Source organism: Oncorhynchus mykiss, chromosome 25 (genome assembly GCF_057628025.1).
Source record: "Oncorhynchus mykiss isolate SJ-2025 chromosome 25, ASM5762802v1, whole genome shotgun sequence".
Taxonomy (NCBI): domain Eukaryota; kingdom Metazoa; phylum Chordata; class Actinopteri; order Salmoniformes; family Salmonidae; genus Oncorhynchus; species Oncorhynchus mykiss.
In genome coordinates this window covers 64983004-65005834 of record NC_143046.1, presented here as the reverse complement: position 1 = coordinate 65005834, position 22831 = coordinate 64983004, and the positions used below count along the sequence as shown (strand labels likewise).

Below are 22831 nucleotides of genomic sequence, written 5' to 3'. Positions count from 1 at the left end.
AGTAGAGTGTTGGAAGCTATTTTGTAAATTACATCACCGAAGTCAAGGATCGGTAGGATGGTCAGTTTTACGAGGGTATGTTTGGCAGCATGAGTGAAGGAGGCTTTGTTGCGAAATAGGAAGCCGATTCTAGATTTAATTTTGGAGATGCTTAATGTGAGCCTGGAAGGAGAGTTTACAGTCTAAGCAGACACCTAGGTACTTGTAGTTGTCCACAAATTCTAAGTCAGAACCATCCAGAGTAGTGATGCTAGTCGGGTGGGAGGATGAGGGCAGCAATCGGTTGAAGAGAATGCACTTAGTTTTACTTGCATTTATGAGCAGTTGGAGGCCTCGGAAGGAGTGTTGTATGGCATTGAAGCTCGTCTGGAGGTTTGTTAGCATAGTGTCCAAAGAAGGGCCAGATGTATACAGAATGGTGTCGTCTGCGTAGAGGTAGATCAAATAATCACCCGCAGCAAGAGCGACATCATTGATATACACAGAAAAAGAGTCGGCCCCAGAATTGAACCCTGTGGCACCCCCATAGAGACTGCCAGAGGTCCGGACAACAGGCCCTCCAATTTGACACACTGAACGCTATCTGAGAAGTAGTTGGTGAACCAGGCGAGGCAGACATTTGAGAAGCCAAGGCTATTGAGTCTGCCGATAAGAATGTGGTGATTGACAGAGTCGAAAGCCTTGGTCAGGTCAATGAAGACGGCTGCACAGTACTGTCTTTTATGGAGGTTATGATATCGTTTAGGACCTTGGTGCACCCATGACCAGCTCTGAAACCAGATTGCGTAGTGTAGAAGGTATGGTGGGATTCTAAATGGTTAACTTGTGTTTTGAAGATTTTAGAAAGGTGGGGCAGGATGGAAATAGGTCTATAACAGTTTGGGTCTAGAGTGTCACCCCCTTTGAAGAGGGGGATGACCGCGGCAGCTTTCTAATCTTTGGGGATCTCAGACGATACGAAAGAGAGGTTGAATAGGCTAGTAATAGGGGTTACAACAATTTTGGCAGATCATTTTAGGAAGAGAAGGTCCATAGACCTGGATAGTATGACATAACTCTGCAGGCTATCTTGACAGTAGATTGCAATTCCGTCCCCTTTAGCAGTTCTGTTTTGATGGAAAATGTTGTATTTGGGGATGGAAATTTCAGAATTTTTGGTGGCCTTCCTAAGCCAGGATTCAGACACGTCTAGGACATCAGGGTTGGTGAAGTGTGCTAAAGCAGTGAATAAAGCAAACTTAGGGAGGAGGCTTCTGATGTTAACATGCATGAACCCAATGCTTTTACGGTTGCAGGAGTCAGCAAATGAGAGCACCTGGGGACACACAGGGCATGGGTTAACCTCTAAATCCCCATAAGGCTAGGGTAAGTGGACGAGGGTGTGTCTTTTAAGTGTTTGGACCGAAACCTAAAAGTCCTCATGAGTAGAATGGACACTCTTTTTCTGACAGAAATTGTTTATGATGCAATAAATGATAGGAGTACACACCAAACAAAAACATTGTTGATCATTTAAGCTTGTAAAAATGACAAATGAATCACATATTTTATAGCAATACTTGTAATTATTCTTTGTATGATAACTAGTATAGAATATATAAATAATTGTGCACATTTTCCTTCACTTTCACCCAAATTATCAATTTACAAAGTATACAGGACGGGACTCTTATTCTGAAGGATTCCAAAATCCGTGACTCCAAAAGTACGTATTCTTGCCTGTGTCACAGCGGTGTAACTTGCAAGCGTATATTAAACCAAAATATCTGAGCTCTTTAGAATTTTTTTTTGTGTATTAACTTTAGCGATTTTGAACTCACTGTCTGCATATTTACTTGTTACTCCATTTCATGTAATATTTACGTTGTTAGTTAGTACTGGTTAAGATAGCCTTGAACTAGGCTATTCGCTAATGCTAACCAGCTAACGTTAGCTACATCCCCGAACATGACGAGCTATTCCTCCCCTGCTAATGAAGATGTCTGCTGGATGGAGAAAGAAGCTCTGGGTCTGAACATTGTCGTGAAAGAAGAAGAGAACAATATTACAGCGAAAGGAGAGGAAGGGGCAATTACTATCACAGTGAAAGAAGAGGAAAAAGTGGCTTTCGGAATAAAAGAGGAGGAAGACTATGTTACAGTGAAAGAAGAGGATGTAGCTTTTGGAGTGAAAGAGGTGGAGGATGTTGTAGTGAAAGAAGATTATGCCGTTTTTGGAGTGAAAGAGGAGGAGATAACCGTCACAGTGATAGGAGTGGAAGAAGCTTTCAGGGTGAAAGAGGAGGAGGATGTTTCAGTGAAGGAAGAAGAGGACGTTTTTGGAATGAAAGGGGAGATTGAGGGATTAAAGGAAGAGGGGAAGACTGTCACAGTTAAAGAAGAGGATGAAGAAAAAGAGGAGACTAAATATCTGATTAACACCAGTAAGTAGGCGGACTGTCCTAAAAACAGGGGCACAAAATCTGTATTCAGTTGTTGAACTAATGTGTGGTTTTAAAGTGGCACTTTACTTAAATTCTACACTTGAATATGTTATGTACTGGCTACAAAGAGTGAGGGCCACCAACAAAACGTTAATGGATCGAATGTGTACCATTTTATATTTTCATTGTTTTGATTTTTAATTTTAAGATACCTTGAAGCATCACATTTTTTTTGTTGTTGAAATTATCTGATGTAAAATAGTTTTTGGCCTAATTGCTATCAGCCCATACAAACACATTGAATAACAGATTCACTACATGGACGTGCGGTGCATTCTGGGTGATTCTGGGACAGACAACGGACCAACCAGCACAGGGTGTATTGGGCTTTCCTCATACTCTTGAGGAGGACTATAGTCTCCGGTTACAGCAGTGGCTACAGGCAGAACATCACTACCGGTTTCCACCGACATCTCTGATCGTAGCGGGTGAAGTATGGTTTCAACATCAAAAAGAAAGAAGGACCAAGGCACTCTTCAAATAATTCATTAAAATGCCTTCATTTGTATGGCATGTTCAATGGAAACAAAGTTTTAAAACTCTGACGCATTTTGGCTGCATGGCCTTCGACAGGGTAAGGTAATAAGATAAGGTAATAAATACAATGTCATCTTTTGAACAGCTTTTTCCAATCAACCCTAATTTGAAGAGGGAGTGTTTACATATTTATTTATTTTTCAAACTTTTTATTTAACCAGGTAGGCTAGTTGAGAACAACTGCGACCTGGCCAAGATAAAGCAAAGCAGTGCGACAACAACAACACAGAGTTACACATGGAATAAACAAACATACAGTCAATAATACAGTAGAAAAAGTATATATACAGTATGTGCAAATGAGGTAAGATAAGGGAGGTAAGGCAATAAATAGGCCATAGTGGCGAAGTAATTAAAAAATAGCAATTTAACACTGGAATGGTAGATGTGCAGAAGATGAATGTGCAAGTAGAGATACTGGGGTGCAAATGAGCAAGATAAATAAGTAAATACAGTATGGGGATGAGGTAGTTGGATGGGCTATGTACAGGTGCAGTGATCTGTGAGCTGCTCTGACAGCTGGTGCTTAAAGCTAGTGAGGAAGATATGAGTTTCCAGCTTCTGTGAATTTTGCAGTTTGTTCCAGTCAAGGCAGCAGAGAACTGGAAGGAAAGGCGGCCAAAGGAAGAATGGGCTTTGGGGGTGACCAGTGAGATATACCTGCTGGAGCGCATGCTACGGGTGGGTGCTGCTATGGTGACCAGTGAGCTGATATAAGGTGGGGCTTTACCTAGCAGAGACTTGTAGATGACTTGTAGGTGGGTTTGGCGACGACTATAAAGCGAGGGTCAGCCAACGAGAGTGTACAGGTCGCAGTGGTGGGTAGTATATGGCGCTTGGAGGCCTCGGAAGGAGTGTTGTATGGCATTGAAGCTCGTCTGGAGGTTTGTTAGCATAGTGTCCAAAGAAGGGCCAGATGTATACAGAATGGTGTCGTCTGCGTAGAGGTGGATCAGAGAATCACCAGCAACAAGAGCGACATCATTGATGTATACAGAGAAGAGAGTCGGCCCGAGAATTGAACCCTGTGGCACCCCCATAGAGACTGCCAGAGGTCCAAACAACAGGCCCTCCGATTTGACACACTGAATTCTATCAGAGAAGTAGTTGGTGAACCAGGCGAGGCAATCATTTGAGAAACTAAGGCTGTTGAGTCTGCCGATAAGAATGTGGTGATTGACAGAGTCGAAAGCCTTTACCAGGTCGATGAAGAGAGCTGCACAGTAATGTGTCTTATCGATGGCGGTTATGATATCGTTTAGGACCTTAAGCGTGGCTAAGGTGCATCCATGACCAGCTCTGAAACCAGATTGTATAGCTGAGAAGGTACGGTGGGATTCAAAATGGTTGGTGATCTGTTTGTTAACTTGGCTTTCAAAGACCCTAGAAAGGCAGGGTAGAATAGATATAGGTCTGTAGCAGTTTGGGTCTAGAGTGTCTCCCCCTTTGAAGAGGGGATGACCGCGGCAGCTTTCCAATCTTTAGGAATCTCAGACGATACGAAGAGAGGTTGAACAGGCTAGTAATAGGGGTTGCAGCAATTTTGGCAGATAATTTTTTAGAAAGAGCGGGTCCAGATTGTCTAGCCCGGCTGATTTGTAGGGGTCCAGATTTTGCAGCTCTTTGAGAACATCAGCTCTCTGGATTTGGGTGAAGGAGAAATGGGGAAGCTTGGGCGAGTTGCTGTGGGGGGTGCAGGGCTATTGATCGAGGTAGGGGTAGCCAGGTGGAAGGCATGGCCAGCCGTAGAAAAATGCTTTTTGAAATTCTCAATTATAGTGGCTTTATCAGTGGTGACAGTGTTTCCTAGCCCCAGTGCAGTGGGCAGCTGGGAGGCGGTGCTCTTATTCTCCATGGACTTTGCAGTGTCCCAGAACTTTTTAGAGTTTGTGCTACAGGATGAAAATGTATGCTTGAAAAAGCTAGCCTTAGCTTTCCTAACTGCATGTGTTTATTGGTTCCTAAATTTCCTGAAAAGTTGCATATCACGGGGGCTATTCGATGCTAATACAGAACGCCACAGGATGTTTTTGTGCTGGTCAAGGGCAGTCAGGTCTGGAGAGAACCAAGGGCTATATCTGTTCCTGGTTCAATTTGTTTTGAATGGGGCATTTTTATTTAAGATTGTGAGGAAGGCACTTTTAAAGAATAACCAGGCATCCTCTACTGACGGGATGAGGTCAATATCTTTCCAGGATACCCGGGCCAGGTCAATTAGAAAGGCCTGCTTGCTGAAGTGTTTTAGGGAGCGTTTGACAGTGATGAGGGGTGGTCGTTTGACCGCAGGCCGATTACGGATGCTGGCAATGAGGCAGTGATCGCTGAGATCTTGGTTGAAAACAGCAGAGGTGTATTTGGAGGGCAGGTTGGTTAGGATGATATCTACGGATTTGGTGTTGTACCTGGTGGGTTCATCCACAATTTGTGTGAGATTGAGGGCATCAAACTTAGATTGTAGGATGGCCGGGGTGTTAACTTCTTAGGGCTGAGATCCCGTTAACGGGATCGATATGACAACAGCCAGTGAAAGTGCAGGGCGCCAAATTCAAACAACAGAAATCTCATAATTAAAATTCCTCAAACATACAAGTATCTTATACCATTTTAAAGGTAATCTTGTTGTTAGTCCCACCACAGGGTCCAATTTCAAATAGGCTTTACAGCGAAAGCACCACAATCGATTATGTTCGGTCAGAGCCAAGTCACAGAAAAACACAGCTATTTTTCCAGCCAAAGAGTGGAGTCACAAAAATCAGAAAGAGAGATAGAATTAATGACTAACCTTTGATAATCTTCATGTTCATGACTTCATGTTACACAATACATGTATGTTTTGTTTGATAAAGTTCATATTTTATATAAAAAAATCTCAGTATACATTGGCGCGTTATGCTCAGTAGTTCCAAAAACATCTGGTGATTTTGCAGAAAGCCACATCAATTTACAGAAATACTCATTATAAATGTTGATGAAAATAAGTGTTATGCATGGAATTATAGATACACTTCTCCTTAATGCAACCGCTGTGTCAGATTTCAAAAAAGCTATACGGAAAAAGCAAACCATGCAATAATCTGAGTACGGCGCTCAGAGACCCAACAAGCCAAAAAGATATCCGCCATATTGTGCAGTCAACAGAAGTCAGAAATAACATTATAAATATTCACTTACCTTTGATGATCTTCATCAGAATGCACTCCCAGGAATCCCAGTTCCACAATAAATGTTTGATTTGTTCGATAATGTCCATCATTTATGTCCAAATAGCTACTTTTGTTAGCGCGTTTTGTAAACAAATCCAACATCACGAAGCGCATTCACTAGTTGCAGACAAAATGTCAAAAAATTCCGTTAGTCTGTAGAAACATGTCAAACGATGTATAGAATCAATCTTTAGGATGTTTTTAACATAAATCTTCAATAATGTTCCAACTGGAGAATTCCTTTGTCTTCAGAAAAGCAATGGAACGAGAGCTACCTCTCACGTGAACGAGCATCAGGAGCTCAAAGCATTCTGCCAGACCTCTGACTCATTCCCCTCTCATTCGGCCCCACTTCACAGTAGAAGCATCAAACTAGGTTCTAAAGACTGTTGACATCTACAACATGACCAATATCCCACTGTATCTTCAATAGGGGCTGAGTTGAAAAACTACAATCCTCAGATTTCCCACTTCCTTGTTGGATTTTTTCTGTCCAGGGCACAGCTGGGGGCAGAGGGTGGTCTATAGCAAGCGGCAACGGTGAGAGACTTGTTTCTGGAAAGGTGGATTTTTAAAATGTAGAAGCTCGAATTGTTTGGGACAGACCTGGAGAGTAAGACAGAACTCTGCAGGCTATCTCTGCAGTATATTCCTAAGCCAGGATTCAGACACGGCTAGGACTTCCTGTTTGGCAGAGTGTGCTAAAAACAGTGAATAAAACAAACTTAGGGAGGAGGCTTTTGATGCTAACATGCATGAAACCAAGGCTTTTACGGTTACAGAAGTCAACAAATGAGAGCACCTGGGGAGTAGGAGTGGAGCTAGGCACAGCCGGGCCTGGATTAACCTCTACATCACCAGAGGAACAGAGGAGTAGGATAAGGGTATTGCTAAAGGCTATCAGAACTGGTCGTCTAGTATGTTCGGAACAGAGAGTAAAAGGAGCCGGTTTCTGTTCGCGATAGAATAGATTCAAGGCATAATGTACAGACAAAAGTATGGTAGGATGTAAATACATTGGAGGTAAACCTAGGCATTGAGTAATGATGAGAGAGATATTGTCTCTAGAGATGTTTAAACCAGGTGATGTCACCGCATATGTGGGAGGTGGAACTAAATGGTTGGTTAACTTCTTGGTGACGGGGGTAATATTGAGTAGCTTGGATGAAAAAGGTGCCCAGAGTAAACTGCCTGCTACTCTGTCCCAGATGCTAATATATGCATATTATTATTAGTATTGGATAGAAAACACTCTGAAGTTTCTAAAACTGTTTGAATGATGTCTGTGAGTATAACAGAACTCATATGGTAGGCGAAAACCTGAGACAAATCCAACCAGGAAGTGGAAAATCTGAGGTTTGTAGTTTCATTTAAGTGATTGCCTATCCAATATGCTGTGTCTATGGGGCCAGATTGCACTTCCCAAGGCTTCCAGCAGATGGCAACAGTCTTTATAAAGTTGTTTGAGGCTTCTATTGTGGTGTCGAATAAGAGCTGTTTCAACAAGTGGACTAGGCTGAGGCCAATCAGTTGTTTACTACGCGGGCGTTCCTTCTTTTTCCTCCGTAATGAATACGCTATTGTCCGGTTGGAATATTATTGAAGATTTATTATAAAAAGACCCTAAGGATTGATTGTAAACATCGTTTGACATGTTTCTACAAACTGTAATGGAACTCTTTTGACTTCCGTTTGGATTTTGCGCTCGCACATTGTTTCTTTGGAATAATGAACTAAACGCGCAAACTAAAAGGAGGTATTTGGACATAAATATGGACATAATTGAACAAAACAAACATTTCTTGTGGAAGTGGGAGTCCTGTGAGTGCATTCTGACAAAGATCAACAAAGGTATGTGAAGATTTATAATGCTATTTATGACTTTTGTTGACTCCACAATTTGGCGGGTAACTGTATAGCTTACTTTTGTGGCTGAACGCTGTTCTCAGATTATTGAATATTGTGCTTTTGTCGTAAAGCTTTTTTGAAATCTGACACAGCGGTTGCATTAAGAACAAGTTTATCTTTAATTCTATGTAAAACATGTATCTTTCATCAAAGTTTATGATGAGTATTTGTGTTATTTGATGTGGCTCTCTGCAATTTCTCCGGATGTTTTGGAGGCATTTCTGAACATGGCGCCAATGTAAACTGAGGTTTTTGGATATAAATATGAACTTGATTGAACAAAACATACATGTATTGTTAAAATTGAGTCTTGGGAGTGTCTTCTGATGAAGATCGTCAAAGGTTAGTGATTCATTTTATCTATATTTCTGCTTTTTGTGACACCTCTCTTTGGTTGGAAAATGGCTGAATGCTTTCTGTGACTAGTTGCTGACCTAACATAATGATTTGTTCTGCTTTCGCCGAAAAGCCTTTTTGAAATCGGACAATGTGGTTGGATTAACGAGAAGTGTATCTTTAAAATGGTGTAAAATACTTGTATGGTTGAGGAATTTTAATCATGAGATATCTGTTGTTTTGAATTTGGCGCCCTGCAATTTCACTGGCTGTTGGCGAGGTGGGACGCTTGCGTCCCGAATGATCCCAGAAAGGTTAAGGCATATTGAGCAGGGCTAGAGGCTCTACAGTGAAATAAGACAATAATCACTAACCAGGACAGTAATGGACAATGCATATTGATATTAGGGAGAGGCATGCGTAGCCGGGTGATCACAGGGGTCCAGTGAGTGGTTGGGCTGGCGACACGCCGATTCAGACAGCTAGCAGGCCGGGGCTAGCAAGCTAGCAGAAGGACCTTAGACGGACGTCTCGACGGAGGAAAGTCTGTTTTAGCCTCCGCGTGCGGTGATGTCGATAGACCAGTCGTGATGGATTAGTAGGGTTCTGAGTTGCAGAGGGGTCCAAGTCCAATTGGCAAAATAGGTATAATGGCCCAAGATATTGTCTGATGGATCTATTCAGCTAACAGTCCAATATGCTCTAGACGGCTAGCAGATGGGCATTCAGGGGACGTTGTGATGTAGGGGACAGTTGAGTACCCCCTCGAGCAGATTACGTCATAGTCCAGTCGTGAAGGATCGGCGGGGTTCCGTGCCCCATACTGGCAGTAGAAGGGGTCCGGGTATTGTAGCCCAGGAGTGGCTGATGGGCCTCTTCAGCTAGTTGGGTGAATGAGCCTAGCATGGGCTAGCTCCAGGCTAATTGGTGCTTGCTTCGGGACAGATGTTAGCCAGGAGTAGTCACTCGGATAGCAGCTAGCTAGCTGCGATGATCCAGGTGAAAAGGTCCAGAGCTTGCGGTAGGAATTTGGGGATACGGAGAGAAATTAGGTCCAGTATGCTCTGGTTTGAGTCGCGTTGTACAAACTGGTGAGAGCTTTCCGAGTTAAAGGTTAGCTGATGACCGCTAGCAGTGGTTAGCTGAGTACCAACTAGTAGCTAGTGAGCTGGCCAGCTTCTGTTTGGGGATTCCGGTTCCGAGTTAAATAAAAATACTTTAAAAAAAACAGATCCACACCACATTGGGTGAGGCGGGTTGCAGGAGAGTTGAGTTGAGGTTTGGAAAAATATATAAAAAGATATATACATGGGACACGACAAGACGAAGGACAAAGACGTCTGACAAGACGAAGGTGTGTTGTCCAATAAAAAATATATATATTTAAAAAAAATAATCAAAGATGGCGTCTTGTCAGCCAGTTTGATGTCATAATGCTTTGAAATAATGAGCAGATTCGTCTTTGTACATTTATCTAGCATCTCCCATGTAGGGTTTTCTACAAATGCATCCAACTTGAAGTCCATGGCTTTATTGATTTTTATTAGCCTGTGTTTTTATGCAACTTTCAAAATGATTCCACCAGTCTTATAACAGCTCAAGGTGGATGTCAGTGACAAACAACCCAATAATGTATTTTGAACACATATCTGGGCACAGCAGAGCTTCAGAGTAGGTGACTAGAGCGACTACCATACTCATGGGAAAAAAGACCTCAGACGAGCCCCCATTTTGTTACATTCCCAAGCAAGAAAAAACTAAACTGTCACTCAAACAGAAGGGGGAACTAACAGTCACTGACCAACAACCAAAATGAAACAGGTGGGGTTTCAGGAGGGGTTCAGAAAGACAATCTTGGGGGGTGTCCACTGAAAGTTGACTAGAAATAACAACTGGAACAACTGTCACTTTAGCCTATTAAACACAAACTATGTTTCAAGTGAGAATTAGGTAAGTCTGATGGGAAAAAAATAATATTTGACTCATATTTTATTTGAGCAAAATAAGTATTGACTTGCACCAGTATTTATCTACACTGCTACATGGCAAAAAGTATATAACTACTCAAAAGACTTTGAGGGATGGGCACGGTTATTTGAATATTTAAAAAATGCTTTGTCAAAAATGTAATTAAAATATCTATGTGACATTGCTACATAGCCTACGACGATAGACCATTTCGTACAGTTTTATGACCGTTTTTATGAGTGCGTCCCATAAAAAAGACTCACTGAACAAACGCAACATGTAACAATTTAAGATATCACTCAGTTACATTTCATAAGGAAATCAGTCAATTTAAATAAATTCATTAGGCCCTAATCTAACCCTAACAGGACACTTCATAAATGCGGGTGCATGTTCACCACCACAATTGCAGCATTTAGGTGCATGTTCACCACTACAATTGCAGCATTGAGGCTCAGCTGGCATATAATACTCCTCCTGTCTACATACACATGACCAAATAATTTACATTTATTTCACTCCATGGGAATCTCATATACCCAAATCCACGTGAGACTCCAACTACCATGCTGGTCAGTCGTTGTGCACCAACCACTTGATCAGTGTCGCCTCAGTGTCTTTAGATATTTTTGTCAGATGTTACTATGGAAACAGAAGTATAATTACAATAATTTCATAAGTGTCAAAGGCTTTTATTGACAATTACATTAAGTTGATGCAAAGAGTCAATATTTGCAGACCCTTCTTTTTCAAGACCTGTGCAATCCGCCCTGGCATGCTGTCAGTTAATTTCTGGGCCACATCCTGACTGATGGCCGCCCACTCTTGCATAATCAATGCTTGGAGTTTGTCAGAATTTGTGGGTTTTTGTTTGTCCACCCGCCTCTTGAGGATTGACTACATGTTCTCAATGGGATTAAGGTCTGGGGAGTTTCCTGGCCATGGACCCAAAATATCAATGTTTTATTCCCCGCGCCACTTAGTTATCACTTTTGCCTTATGGCAAGGTGCTCCATCATACTGGAAAAGGCATTGTTCGTCACCAAACGGTTCATGTATGGTTGGGAGAAGTTGCTCTCGGAGGATGTGTTGGTACCATACTTTATTCATGGCTGTGTTCTTAGGCAAAATTGTGAGTGAGCCCACTCCCTTGGCTGAGAAGCAACCCCACAAATGAATGGTCTCAGGATGCTTTACTGTTGGCATGGCCAGGACTGATGGTAGCACTCACCTTGTCTTCTCCAGACAAGCTTTTTTTCCGGATGCCCAAACAATCGGAAAGGGGATTCATCAGAGAAAATGATTATACCCCAGTCCTCAGCAGTCCAATCCCTGTACCTTTTGCAGAATATCAGTCTGTCCCTGATGTTTTTCCTGAAGAGAAGTGGCTTCCTTGCTGCCCTTCTTGACAGCAGGCCATCCTCCAAAAGTCTTTGCCTCACTGTGCATGCAGATGGACTCGCACCTACCTGCTGCCATTCCTGAGCAAGCTCTGTACTGATGGTGCCCTGATCCCTCAGCTGAATCAACTTTAGGAGACGGTCCTGGCGCTTGCTGGCCTTTCTTGGGTGCCCTGAAGCCTTCTTCACAAGAATTGAACCGCTCTCCTTGAAGTTCTTGATGATCTGATAAATGGTTGATTTAGTTGAAATCTTACTGGCAGCAATATCCTTGCCTGTGAAGCCCTTTTTGTGCAAAGCAATGATGACGGTATGTGTTTCCTTGTAGGTAACCATGGTTAACAGAGGAAGAACAATGATTCCAATCACCACCCTTCTTTTGAAGCTTCCAGTCTGTTAGTCAAACTCAATCAGCATGACAGAGTGATCTCCAGCCTTGTCCCCGTCAACACTCACACCTGTGTTAACGAGAGAATCACTGACATGATGTCAGCTGGTCCTTTTGTGGCAGGGCTGAAATGCAGTGGAAATGTTTTTTGGGGGATTCAGTTCATTTGCATGGCACTGAGGGACTTTGCAATTAATTGCAATTCATCTAATCATTCTTCATAACATTCTGGAGTATATGCAAATTGCCATCATACAAATTGAGGCAGCAGACTGAAAAATTATATTTGTGTCATTCTCAAAACTTTTGGCCACGACTGTACATGATTCCATATGTGTTATTACATAGTTCTGATGACTTCGCTATTATTCTACAATGTAGAAAATAGTAAAAATAAAGAAAAACCTATGAGTGTTCTAAAACTTTTGACCTTTAGTGTATAACAACAAATATTCCCATTCAAGTCAACGTTCTCTGTGTGGACCAGCAACCATCTTTGTGGTACCATTTCAAAGTTGACGTTTAAATTGTATTGTCAGCCAAAATATGACACCCACCCTGTATTCAAGAACATGTTGTCTCAACTGATGGCGTGCACAACACAACCTCAGATGATGTAAAATAGATTCTATGCTAAAACATGCAAGTTTATGCAATTGGGAAAAAAAAAGTTTTAATACAAATGATCAAATAGTTTGACAGCATTGTTTGTAAGATTTTAAAATTGTATCAATCTCAAACGTTTATCTTTTCCAGTGAAAAAGACGTAGATGTCTCATGGTAAGCCAAATAGGGCAACGTTGAGCACCTTTTATTTCTTGAATGTTTTGGAATTCAGGTCCAAAAGGTCACTTTCTGAGCACTTCTACAATGGGCAAGTATGTATGGAGGGTTTTGTTCAAATCAAAAGGGGTGCTATCAAAAAGTGATTGAATTCAAATGGTTTCCCCACGTTTTGGGGAATATATTATGCAGCGTTTATAAATTAAGCCCCAGGACATTTTAGCCAAAAACCTGGTTGCGTCTGCCAGGAGGCTGAAAGTTGTCCAGAAGTGGATCTTCCAGCAAGACGACAACCCCAAGCAAAGATCAAAATCCACAAAGAAGTTGTTAATTGACCACTAAGTTAAGATTTTACAATGGTCTTCTCAGACACTGGACTTGAACCCAATTGAAAGGATGTTGAAAGTTCTAAGATTCCTACCAATCTCATGCAAATTCTGTGGGAAAACACACGAGAGTAATAAAAATAAATGCCTAGCTTTTGGAAAGCAGTGTAAAAAGTGTGGAAAGACAATCATTTTGTTGCAGAGTACATGTCAAAGCAAGGGAAAGGAAAATCAGTGGATAAAGTGGCTGAGAGACGAGAAATACAAGGAAATTCTGAGTGTTACTGCAGAGAGTGTAAACATTGTAAAATACACAACAGACGAGACCTAGTCAGTTTTTTTTCAACAATGCTCATTGGCAAACAACTAGTGAGATTTCAGTTAGATTGTGGAGCAAGCTGTAATATTATCCTGATAAATCTTCTGAACCCGGTCACTCAAATTTGAGAAAACAAAACAAGTCTTAGTGATGTACAACAAGATCACACTAGAGCCAATGGGCAAATGCAATATTAAACTGAAAAACAGATTCAATACTAGGCAGTAAAGCAGTTCAGGCCATGAACCTAGTGAAAGTGCAGTTTGAGAACAGTCTTGCTGTGGATAGCATTGAAACAGAGGGCCATTGAACTATGGAGAACATAAAAGGGAGAATATTCCGATCTCTTCACAGGAGAATCTACAAGTTTGAGATGGACCACAAGGTGGAGTCAGTGAAACTACCTAAAGGAAGAATAGTTCCAGTCACAATGATGAAGAGTTGAGCAGCCTTCAAGGCAGAAGGATTATTACACTGGTGGAGAAAAGCACAGACTGGATAAGCAGCCTTGTGATTGTACAATTGTAAACTGAGAATATGTGTAGACTGCAGACCACTAAAGATAAGTCACTTTCCTCTGCCAACAGTAGATGTCATCTTACTGGACCTATCAAAAGCAAGAGTATTCAGTGTGTGACTTCAAGAATGGTTTCTGGAATGTACAGCTAGAAGAAGAGTCAAGCTATCTGACTACATTCTCTACACTGTGGGAGATACAAATGATGGAATATGCCAATGGGGATTATCCCAGCAACCTGAAATGTTCCTAAGGAAATTGAGCGAAGCGTTGGAGGGTTTACCCAGAATACACGTCATGGCAGATTATATTTTGATTTCGGGAGAGGGTGATATGCTGGAGATGGCGAAAAGCGATGTCATACACTACTACTCGTTTCAAGATGAACTGAGTGTTCAAGATGGAATCCTATTCAGAGGAGAAAGAGCAGTTAGCCCAGACCCTCTGAGGTGAAATAACTAACTGGATTCACTCTTCTCACATTGGGATTGAAAGATTTCTCAGGAGGTCAAGAGAATGTGGCAAGACATGAACAAACGGGTTAAGACATTGATAGAAAAGTGTTACATCTGCAGGTCTATGGATGCAAAAGAACAAAAGGAGACACTTTGTCCACATCTGTAAACAGCCCATCTATCTACCTACCTCATCCCCATACAGTATTTATTTATTTATCTTGCTCCTTTGCACCCCAGTATCTCTACTTGCACATTCATCTTCTGCACATCTACCATTCCAGTGTTTAATTGCTATATTGTAATTACTTCGCCACCATGGCCTATTTATTACCTTAACTTACCTCATTTGCACTCACTGTATATAGACTTTTTGTTTTCTTTGTTCTACTGTATTATTAACTGTATGTTTTGTTTATTCCATGTGTAACTCTGTGTTGTTGTATGTGTCGAATTACTATGCTTTATCTTGGCCAGGTCGCAATTGCAAATGAGAACTTGTTCTCAACTAGCCTACCTGGTTAAATAAAGGTGAGAAACATGAGCTCCCTAGCCGATCATGGAAAAAGGTAGGCACAGACCTGTTTACCTTTGACAACCGAGATGATCTGATTACAGTGGATTATTTTTCCTACTTATGGGAAATTGACTACAGTACCTACCTGACAAAGTCCACTACTGTGATCCGCAAGCTTAAATCACACTTTGCAAGGCAAGGGATACCAAATGTCTGTTTCTCTGATAATGGACCTCAGTATTCCCTCAAAGTAATGGGAAAGCAGAGTCCGTCATTAAGACGTCAAAACATCTGATGCTGAAAGCCAAAACAGCAGGCAAAGACCCTTACCTGGCTTCACTGGACCATCGCAATACCCCTTCGCAAGGACTGAACGCGAGCCCAGCTCAAAGACTGCAGAGTAGGAGAACCAGAACCCTTCTACCCATAAGGGACAGTCTTCTACAACCAGAGATAAAACAAACAAGACAAGGTCTGATACAACAAAAAACAAAAAACAAGCAACCTACTATGACAGAAAATGGAAACATTGGATTTGAACACACACGTTCTCCTTCTCTCAATCTGTGGAACCACACACATTCTCAAGAAAAGCGACAGTGCTGAAATCTGTGGACGTCAGATCATACCAAGTTCAACTTGACACTGGAGGTATTCATAGGAGGAATCGTAGCCATCTCAGATGGGATCATAACTCAACCACAGAGCAAAGTCAACCTGGGACTGTTGGGACAAACAGACTGATGGAGACCATTTCAACTCCAGATAGTGCTACTGGTGACACACAAAACATTGTCACTACCAGATCAGGCCACACAGTAGTTAGACCAGAGTACCTGGAAGACTTTGAATATTGACTTCGAAAAACCAAAATGGACAGAAAATGTGTTTTTTAAATAAAGAAAATGGAATAGAAAAGTGACAGCTGACCCTGAGGAAAAGGGGGGGTGAACATGTTTGAAACTGTTTTGTTTTATGTCACTGGAAGTGAATATATACTGAACAAAAATATAAACGCAGCATGCAATAATTTCAAAGATTTTACTGAGTTACAGTTCATAGAAGTAAATCAGTCAATTGAAATAAATTCACCTAATCTATGGATTTCACATGACTGGGCAGGGGGGCAGACATGGATGGGCCTGGTAGGGCATAGGCCCACCCACTTGGGAGCCAATCAGAATGAGTTTCCCACACGAGGGCATTATTACAGATATAAATACTCCTCAGCACCCCTCTCCCCCTCCTCAGACAGAAGATCCTACAGGGGATTAAGCTGGATGTGGAGGTTCTGGGCTGGCATAGTTGCACGTGGCCTGTAGTTGTGAGGCCAGTTGGCTGTACTGCCACATTTTCTGAAACGACATTGGAGAGGTGGCTTATGGTAGAGAAATTAACTTTAAAGTCTCAGGCAACAGCTCTGTTGGACATTCATGCAGTCTGCATGCCAATTGCAGGCCCCCTTAAAACTTGAAACATCTGTGGCATTGTGTTGTGTGACAAAACTACACATTTTAGAGTGGCCTTTTATTGTCCCCAGCAGAAGGTGCACCTGTGTAAAGATCATGCTGTTTAATCAGCTTCTTGATATGCCACACCTGTCAGGTGGATGGATTTTCTTGTCAAATGAGAAAAGCTCACTAACAGGGATGTAAACTAATTTGTGCACAAAATGTGAGGGGAAAAAAACTTTTTGTGTAGGGAAGTTTCTGGGATCTTTTATTTCAGCCTATGAAACACGGGACTGACACTTTACATGTTGCGTTTTATATTTTTGTCCAGTATATTATTTTTCAGTATTAATTGATATTGGGTAATTCTGACAGTTTTGAGACACTGTATACAGTTGTGTGATTATGTTGTTATGGTCAGATTTCACACAAATAAGAGAAAGGATGTAACAATAGTATTGCTATGTGTTGCAGTGTGGACACTAATGTGAGCAGTAGATGGGGGGGCTTTACTTGGCTCATTGCTCTCTAGCGACTCCTTGTGGTATGCCAGGCGCCTGCAGGCTTACCTCGGTCTTCAGGTGAACGGTGTTTCCTCTGACACAGTGGTGCGGCTGGCTTTCTGGTTAAGTGGGCAGGTGTTAAGGATGCATGACTCGACCTTCGCCTCCCGAGCCCATTGGGGAGTAGCATTGATGAGACAAGATCGAAGTTGGGGATGATTTTCACTGATTTTGCTACACAATCATTATTCAAAACTCCTGCTTTGAAATGATCTATGTATTTTTTATTTATTTAAAAAAATATTTTACCCCTTTTTCAACCCCAATTTCGTGGTATCTTGTCTCATCGCTGCAACTCCCGTACGGACTCGGGAGAGGCGAAGGTCAAGAGCTGTGCGTCCTCCGAAACGCAATCCAACCAAGCCGCACTGCTTCTTGACACAATGCCCACTTAACCCAGAAGCCAGCCACACCAATGTGTCAGTGGAAACACTGTACACCTGGTAACCGTGTCAGCATGCACTGCGCCCGGCCCGCCACAGGAGTCTCTAGTGTGCAATGGGACAAGGACACCTCTGCCAGCCAAACCCTACCTAACCCGGATGACGTTGGGCCAATTGTGCGCCGCCCCATGGGTCTCCCGGTCGCGGCCGGCTACGACAGAGCCTGGACTCGAACCCAGAATCTTTAGCGGCACAGCTAGCACTGCGATGTAGTGCCTTCGACCACTGCGCCACTCAGGAGGCCTCGCTTTGAAAGTGTCTGCCTGTCCCTGTTTCGCTGTCGGCTGCTGTGTGAGCAAGCCACTTTCACTCCCTCCCACTGTGGGCACAGAGAAATGGAATGATACAGATTAGTAAACAGCAATATCAGGCTGAATCTCTACATTATTTGTTTTGTAGAATCTCAATGGTGTTATAAGGTCCTTTAGGTGTTTTGTTATTAGATAAGAAAGACTGATCCAGTTAATATAGTTTTGATACCATATCGTATAGCCTATCATAACAACCAACTCATGTCTAATGTCATGACATTTGGTTGTGATCTTGCATTTACGTATCTTTTCAATCAATTAAGAGAACAGAATGAAGACAACTAATCCACATTTTGATTTGGATTAAATATTTTAAAAACTGGATTAAACCTCATAGAAGTGTTATTATCATGTGACGTTTTCATTCAGGTCTCTCTGTTTAACTAAATGCTGTTTGTCTTTGGCAGGACAGAGACCAGACTCTTGCTCTGACAGTGGGAAGAATCCTTCAGGGGAACCAGAACAAGAGAAGCCCAAACCAGCAAGACCACATCACTGCTCCCACTGCGGAAAGGGTTTTAGGTGGTTAGGGAAGCTGAAAGACCACGAAAGAATCCACACTGGAGAGAAGCCTTACCATTGCTCTCAGTGTGAAAAATGTTTTATCCGGTTATGGGACCGGAATATGCATGAGAGGACACACACAGGAGAGAAGCCTTACCAATGCTCAAAATGTGTAAAACGTTTTGCTCAGTTGAGGGGCCTGAAAATGCATGAAAGGGTACATACAGGGGAGAAGCCTTATCACTGCTCCCAGTGCGAAAATAGATTTTTTTCATCAGCGGGCCTGAAAAAACATGAGTGGACACACACAGGAACAAAACCTTACCTCTGCTCCCAGTGTGGAAAAGATTTTATCCACGCAGGTCAACTGAAAGATCATGAGAAAATACACACAGGAGAAAAGCCGTACCACTGCTCTCAATGTGGAAAGAGATTCATCAATGTATGGAACCTGAAAAAGCATGCAATCATACATACAGGAGAGAAGCCCTACCACTGCTCCCAGTGTGAAAAGAGTTATACCCAATCAGGGGACCTTAAATCACATGAGAGGACACACACAGGAGAAAGGCCATACCACTGTTCCCAGTGTGGTAAGAGCTTTACCCGGTTAAGGCAACTCAAAGAACACAAGAATAAACACACAGGGGAGAAGCCACACCACTGCGTTCAATGTGGAAAGACTTTTACCCGATTAGGGCAACTGAAAGAACATAAAATGATACATACAGGACACAAGCCTTTCCAATGCTCACAGTGTGGAAAAAGTTTCATCCAGTTAAAGACCCTGAAAAATCATGAGAGAACACACACCGGAGAGAAGCCTTACCACTGCTCCCAGTGTGGAAAGAGTTTTACTAAATTAGGGAACCTGAAAGTACATAAGAGAATACACACAGGAGAGAAGCCATTCCAATGCTCTCAGTGTGGAAAGTGTTTCAGCCAGTTAGGGGACCTGAAAAGGCATATAATAATACACAAAAGATAATGCTTACCTCTTCTCCGAGTGTTGAAATTGATATTTCACATCACACAGACTTAAAGTCAATCAAAGAACAAATCCAGGGGGAGCACGTGATGCCGCGGAGCTGAGCAGACGTTGACAAACCGAGCTCTTCAAAGTTATTCTATTTTTACCTATAAAACAACATTGAAACAATATTCTAACATCGGCTGAAAAATTGTCAAGTACCTTCCCAAAGAGCCATGGACCTCCGACCAAGAGGCAAGAAGGACGACCAAAACGTTGTTGATTCCCAAGATAACGATAACGCTACAGCTAGCAAGATTAGCATTAGCCCTCATAACTCAGACGACAGTTCCAGACTGTTGCTCTCAGCAGCCTCTTGCGAGCCTGCCGGGAAATTCAGGATGGTAACAAAGGTCTTTCTATGAAAATTGATAAGAAATCGGCTGAACACCATTCTTCCATTGACAACCTGAAATCCTCTGTGAATGATCTCCTTTTGAGAATGACTGAGGCAGAGTTGCGCATTAGCACAGTTGAAGATACCATCGCTCGACATGACCAGGTCTTGATAAAACTGCAAAAGGACAATGCCTACCTCAAAAACATGGTAGATCAGATGGAGAACCAGAGTAGACGTAGTAATATCCGTGTGGTGGGATTAAAAGGACAGCAAGGGCCGTGACCCGGTCCGTTTCTTCACTCAATGGATCCCGGAGGTCCTAGGCATAATCAACTTCACCAAGCCGCTGGAAATCAAACGCGCCCACAGAACATCAGCGCCGAAAACCCGGCCAGATGAGCCCCCACGGGCCGTCCTGATCAGGTTCCTCCGTTTCCAAGACCGAGAGAAGATACTGCAACTCGCAAGAGCCAAAGGGGACATCACCATCGATGGAAAGAGGGTCAGCCTTTTCCCAGATATGAGCGCGGATCTCGCCAGATGTCGCAAGCAGTTCAGACCTGCCGCCAAAGCACTGAAGGAGAAGAACATCACTGGCTACCTCATCCACCCTGCGCGGATGAAAGTTCAGTACAAAGGCCGAAGCCATCTCTTCAATCGGTGATGTCACTCGCTCTGAGGCCTTGAAGTAATTGTTCCCCTTGCTCTGCAAGGGCCGCAGTTTTTGTGGAGGGATAAGGTAACGATGCTTCTTGGGAGGCAGTTGTTGATGTGTGCAGAGGGTCCCTAGTTTGAGCCCAGGTTGGGGGCGAGGAGAGGGACGGAAGCAAAACTGTTACATTGATGCTGTTGACCCGGATTACTGGTTGCTGAGGAAAAGGAGGAGGTCAAATGGGCGTCAAATGGTGGGGGTTGAGTGTAACCGGTGTGAAATGGCTAGCTAGTTACCGGGGCGCGCGCTAATAGCGTTTAAATTGGTGACATCACTGAGACCTTGAAGTAGTTGTTTCCCCTGCTCTGTAAGGCAGGTAACGATGCTTCGTGGGAGACAGTCAATGTGTGCAGAGGGTCCCTGGTTTGAGCCCAGGTAGAGGGACTGAAGCTACACTATTCTCGTGCTTAAATTCAAGGTCAGAGAAAAGTGCATTAAAGACAATTACGTTCCATTTACGCACGCTGAACTCCGGTCGGAATTCCCCCGTAAGGGAATAGTATGGTCACATCAATATGAATGTGAAAAAAGAACAAACAGAGAAAAAACGAATTAACATATAACAGTATTTATTCATCGTGTACATATTCATATTAAGGATCTATGTTTGTGTATATTAAAATATTTGTAAGAAATATGAGAACTTTATTTTGAAGTTAAAATTACATTCTTTGCCAATATAAAAAACATATTTTTCCTAAACTCCTAAACCCAGGAGATGGTGATGTGAGTCTTTCAGGTGCTTCTAGGGCGCCGTAAAATCTAGTGGACGGGACGCTTCTTCAAGGCTCTTTGCTATCTGGGATTGGCATGAAAAATCTCCATTGAAGTTTAAGTGTTTAGGGTAGGGATGTCCAAATGAGCCAGGATAGCACTGACCTTTCCTCAAGGCTTCCACTATTTACCACAGTCAATATTGGATATATTGTAAAAATTCCCCCAAATAATAAAATAGCCTTTTGGTCTTAATTTAAGGTTAGCAGTGTGGTTAAGGTTTAAAATCACATTTTAAGAAGATACATTTTATAAATGGGTGGGGTGTGTGACTGTGTGGCTGTGGTAACTAGTCAGCCTGTTGTGTTGTTTCACGTTAATTAATTCTGTGTTCCTGGTCCAAAATGTCTGCCCCATTATAGCTGATTCTAAATCCATAATAATACATATATAATCACCTAATGTTGTGTTAGATCTTTGTATCAATTTACGTTCTTGTGAACATTACAAGTTTTGAACTTCTGTTTGCTATTTATGGCCTGTAGGCCTCATTGGCCTGAGCTCATACAACTCGTTTTTGAGTGACAAAAAGCATAATGTATGGATTATTTTGACTATAATAAATACTCAGATGAAATGTATTGTGCTATTTATCACAGACTACTTTGTGTCAAAGTTTAACAAGGACTCTCACCTCACCAGTGTCATGATCAAAGATATGATCAAGAGCCTCACATATAGTATATAATTTGGTCATTGTGCTGCCACAAAATGAATTGTGAGCAAGGCCTCAAAAATTTTATATACCAGAGCTGCGAGAAAAGTTCTAAATATTATTGAAACAATGTTGCAATTGTTTGTGAGAATGCCAACAGGTGTAGTTCCTGTGGGGAAAAGATTCTATTGGGGAAAGGTTCCAGTGGGGGTTGCCATGGAAGCCAAGAAGGGGAGTGAGGTGTGTGTGTGTGGGGGTCTGGAAGATGAAGTGTGTCCATCTGATGAATGAGCATGTGCCTGAACTCAATTTTATACACTAATTGTAGTCTCACCCATTCATTTCTAAAGACCGGTCAATGACCGGGAACATCACAGGTGTACAAAAGTTAAATAAAACACCCACAATGTAATGAAAATCATCAACATGTATTTTGTGTGTTCAGATGCCCTGTGTGGACAAAGTCATGGAACCTTATGACAATCAGATTAAATGAACTACATTTTTCAGAGAGAGAACTTGTAAATCGGTCCAATTCGACCGGAACACAGCAGGAGTGTTAACGACTCTTCAACAACAACACAGCTTCTAATTTAGCCACCTCGGTAACTTGCTAGACAACATAAGCAAAACATTGAAGCTATTTAAACTATTTTGTGTGTATTAACCTGTTTAAACAGTCTGCCAATTTAACTATGAGTTAATCAATTTCATATGTACGTTCTTAGTTAGTGATGCTAGCTGGTTAACATAGCTAATCGCTAGTAATGCTAAATTACATTTCCACATTTTGTTACGTTTGTATTAAAATGTTTATTTCCATCAATCTTCACACAATACCCCATAACGACAAAGCAAAAACTGTTTTTTAGGCTTTTGCAAATTTATTTTTTGTGATATCACATTTAC

At 42.1% G+C, this 22831-nt stretch overlaps 1 protein-coding gene across 2 annotated transcripts; it reads left to right on the top strand.

Annotated features, from left to right (window-relative positions):
- Positions 1-823: 823 nt before the first annotated feature.
- On the top strand, positions 824-21844 carry LOC110505510 (uncharacterized). Of its 2 annotated transcripts, XM_021584770.3 has the most exons (2): positions 824-2422; positions 18315-21844. In XM_021584770.3, the coding sequence occupies exons 1-2, from the start codon at positions 1948-1950 to the stop codon at positions 19397-19399; spliced, it is 1560 nt and encodes a 519-aa protein (XP_021440445.3). In that variant the 5' UTR covers positions 824-1947; the 3' UTR covers positions 19400-21844. The 2 variants fall into 2 exon arrangements, with proteins under 2 accessions (XP_021440445.3, XP_090076874.1); XM_090220748.1 differs by lacking the exon at positions 18315-21844 and having other exon boundaries at positions 824-3101.
- The last annotated feature ends 987 nt before the right edge of the window (positions 21845-22831 follow it).

What these genes read in the sequence shown, in the direction of transcription:
- LOC110505510 (XM_021584770.3), top strand. Translation starts at nt 1,948, where the DNA reads ATGACGAGCTATTCCTCCCCTGCTAATGAAGATGTCTGCTGGATGGAG. An exon ending in TAAATATCTGATTAACACCA is followed by an intron (nt 2,423 to 18,314) that starts GTAAGTAGGCGG and finishes TGTCTTTGGCAG; the next exon opens with GACAGAGACCAGACTCTTGC.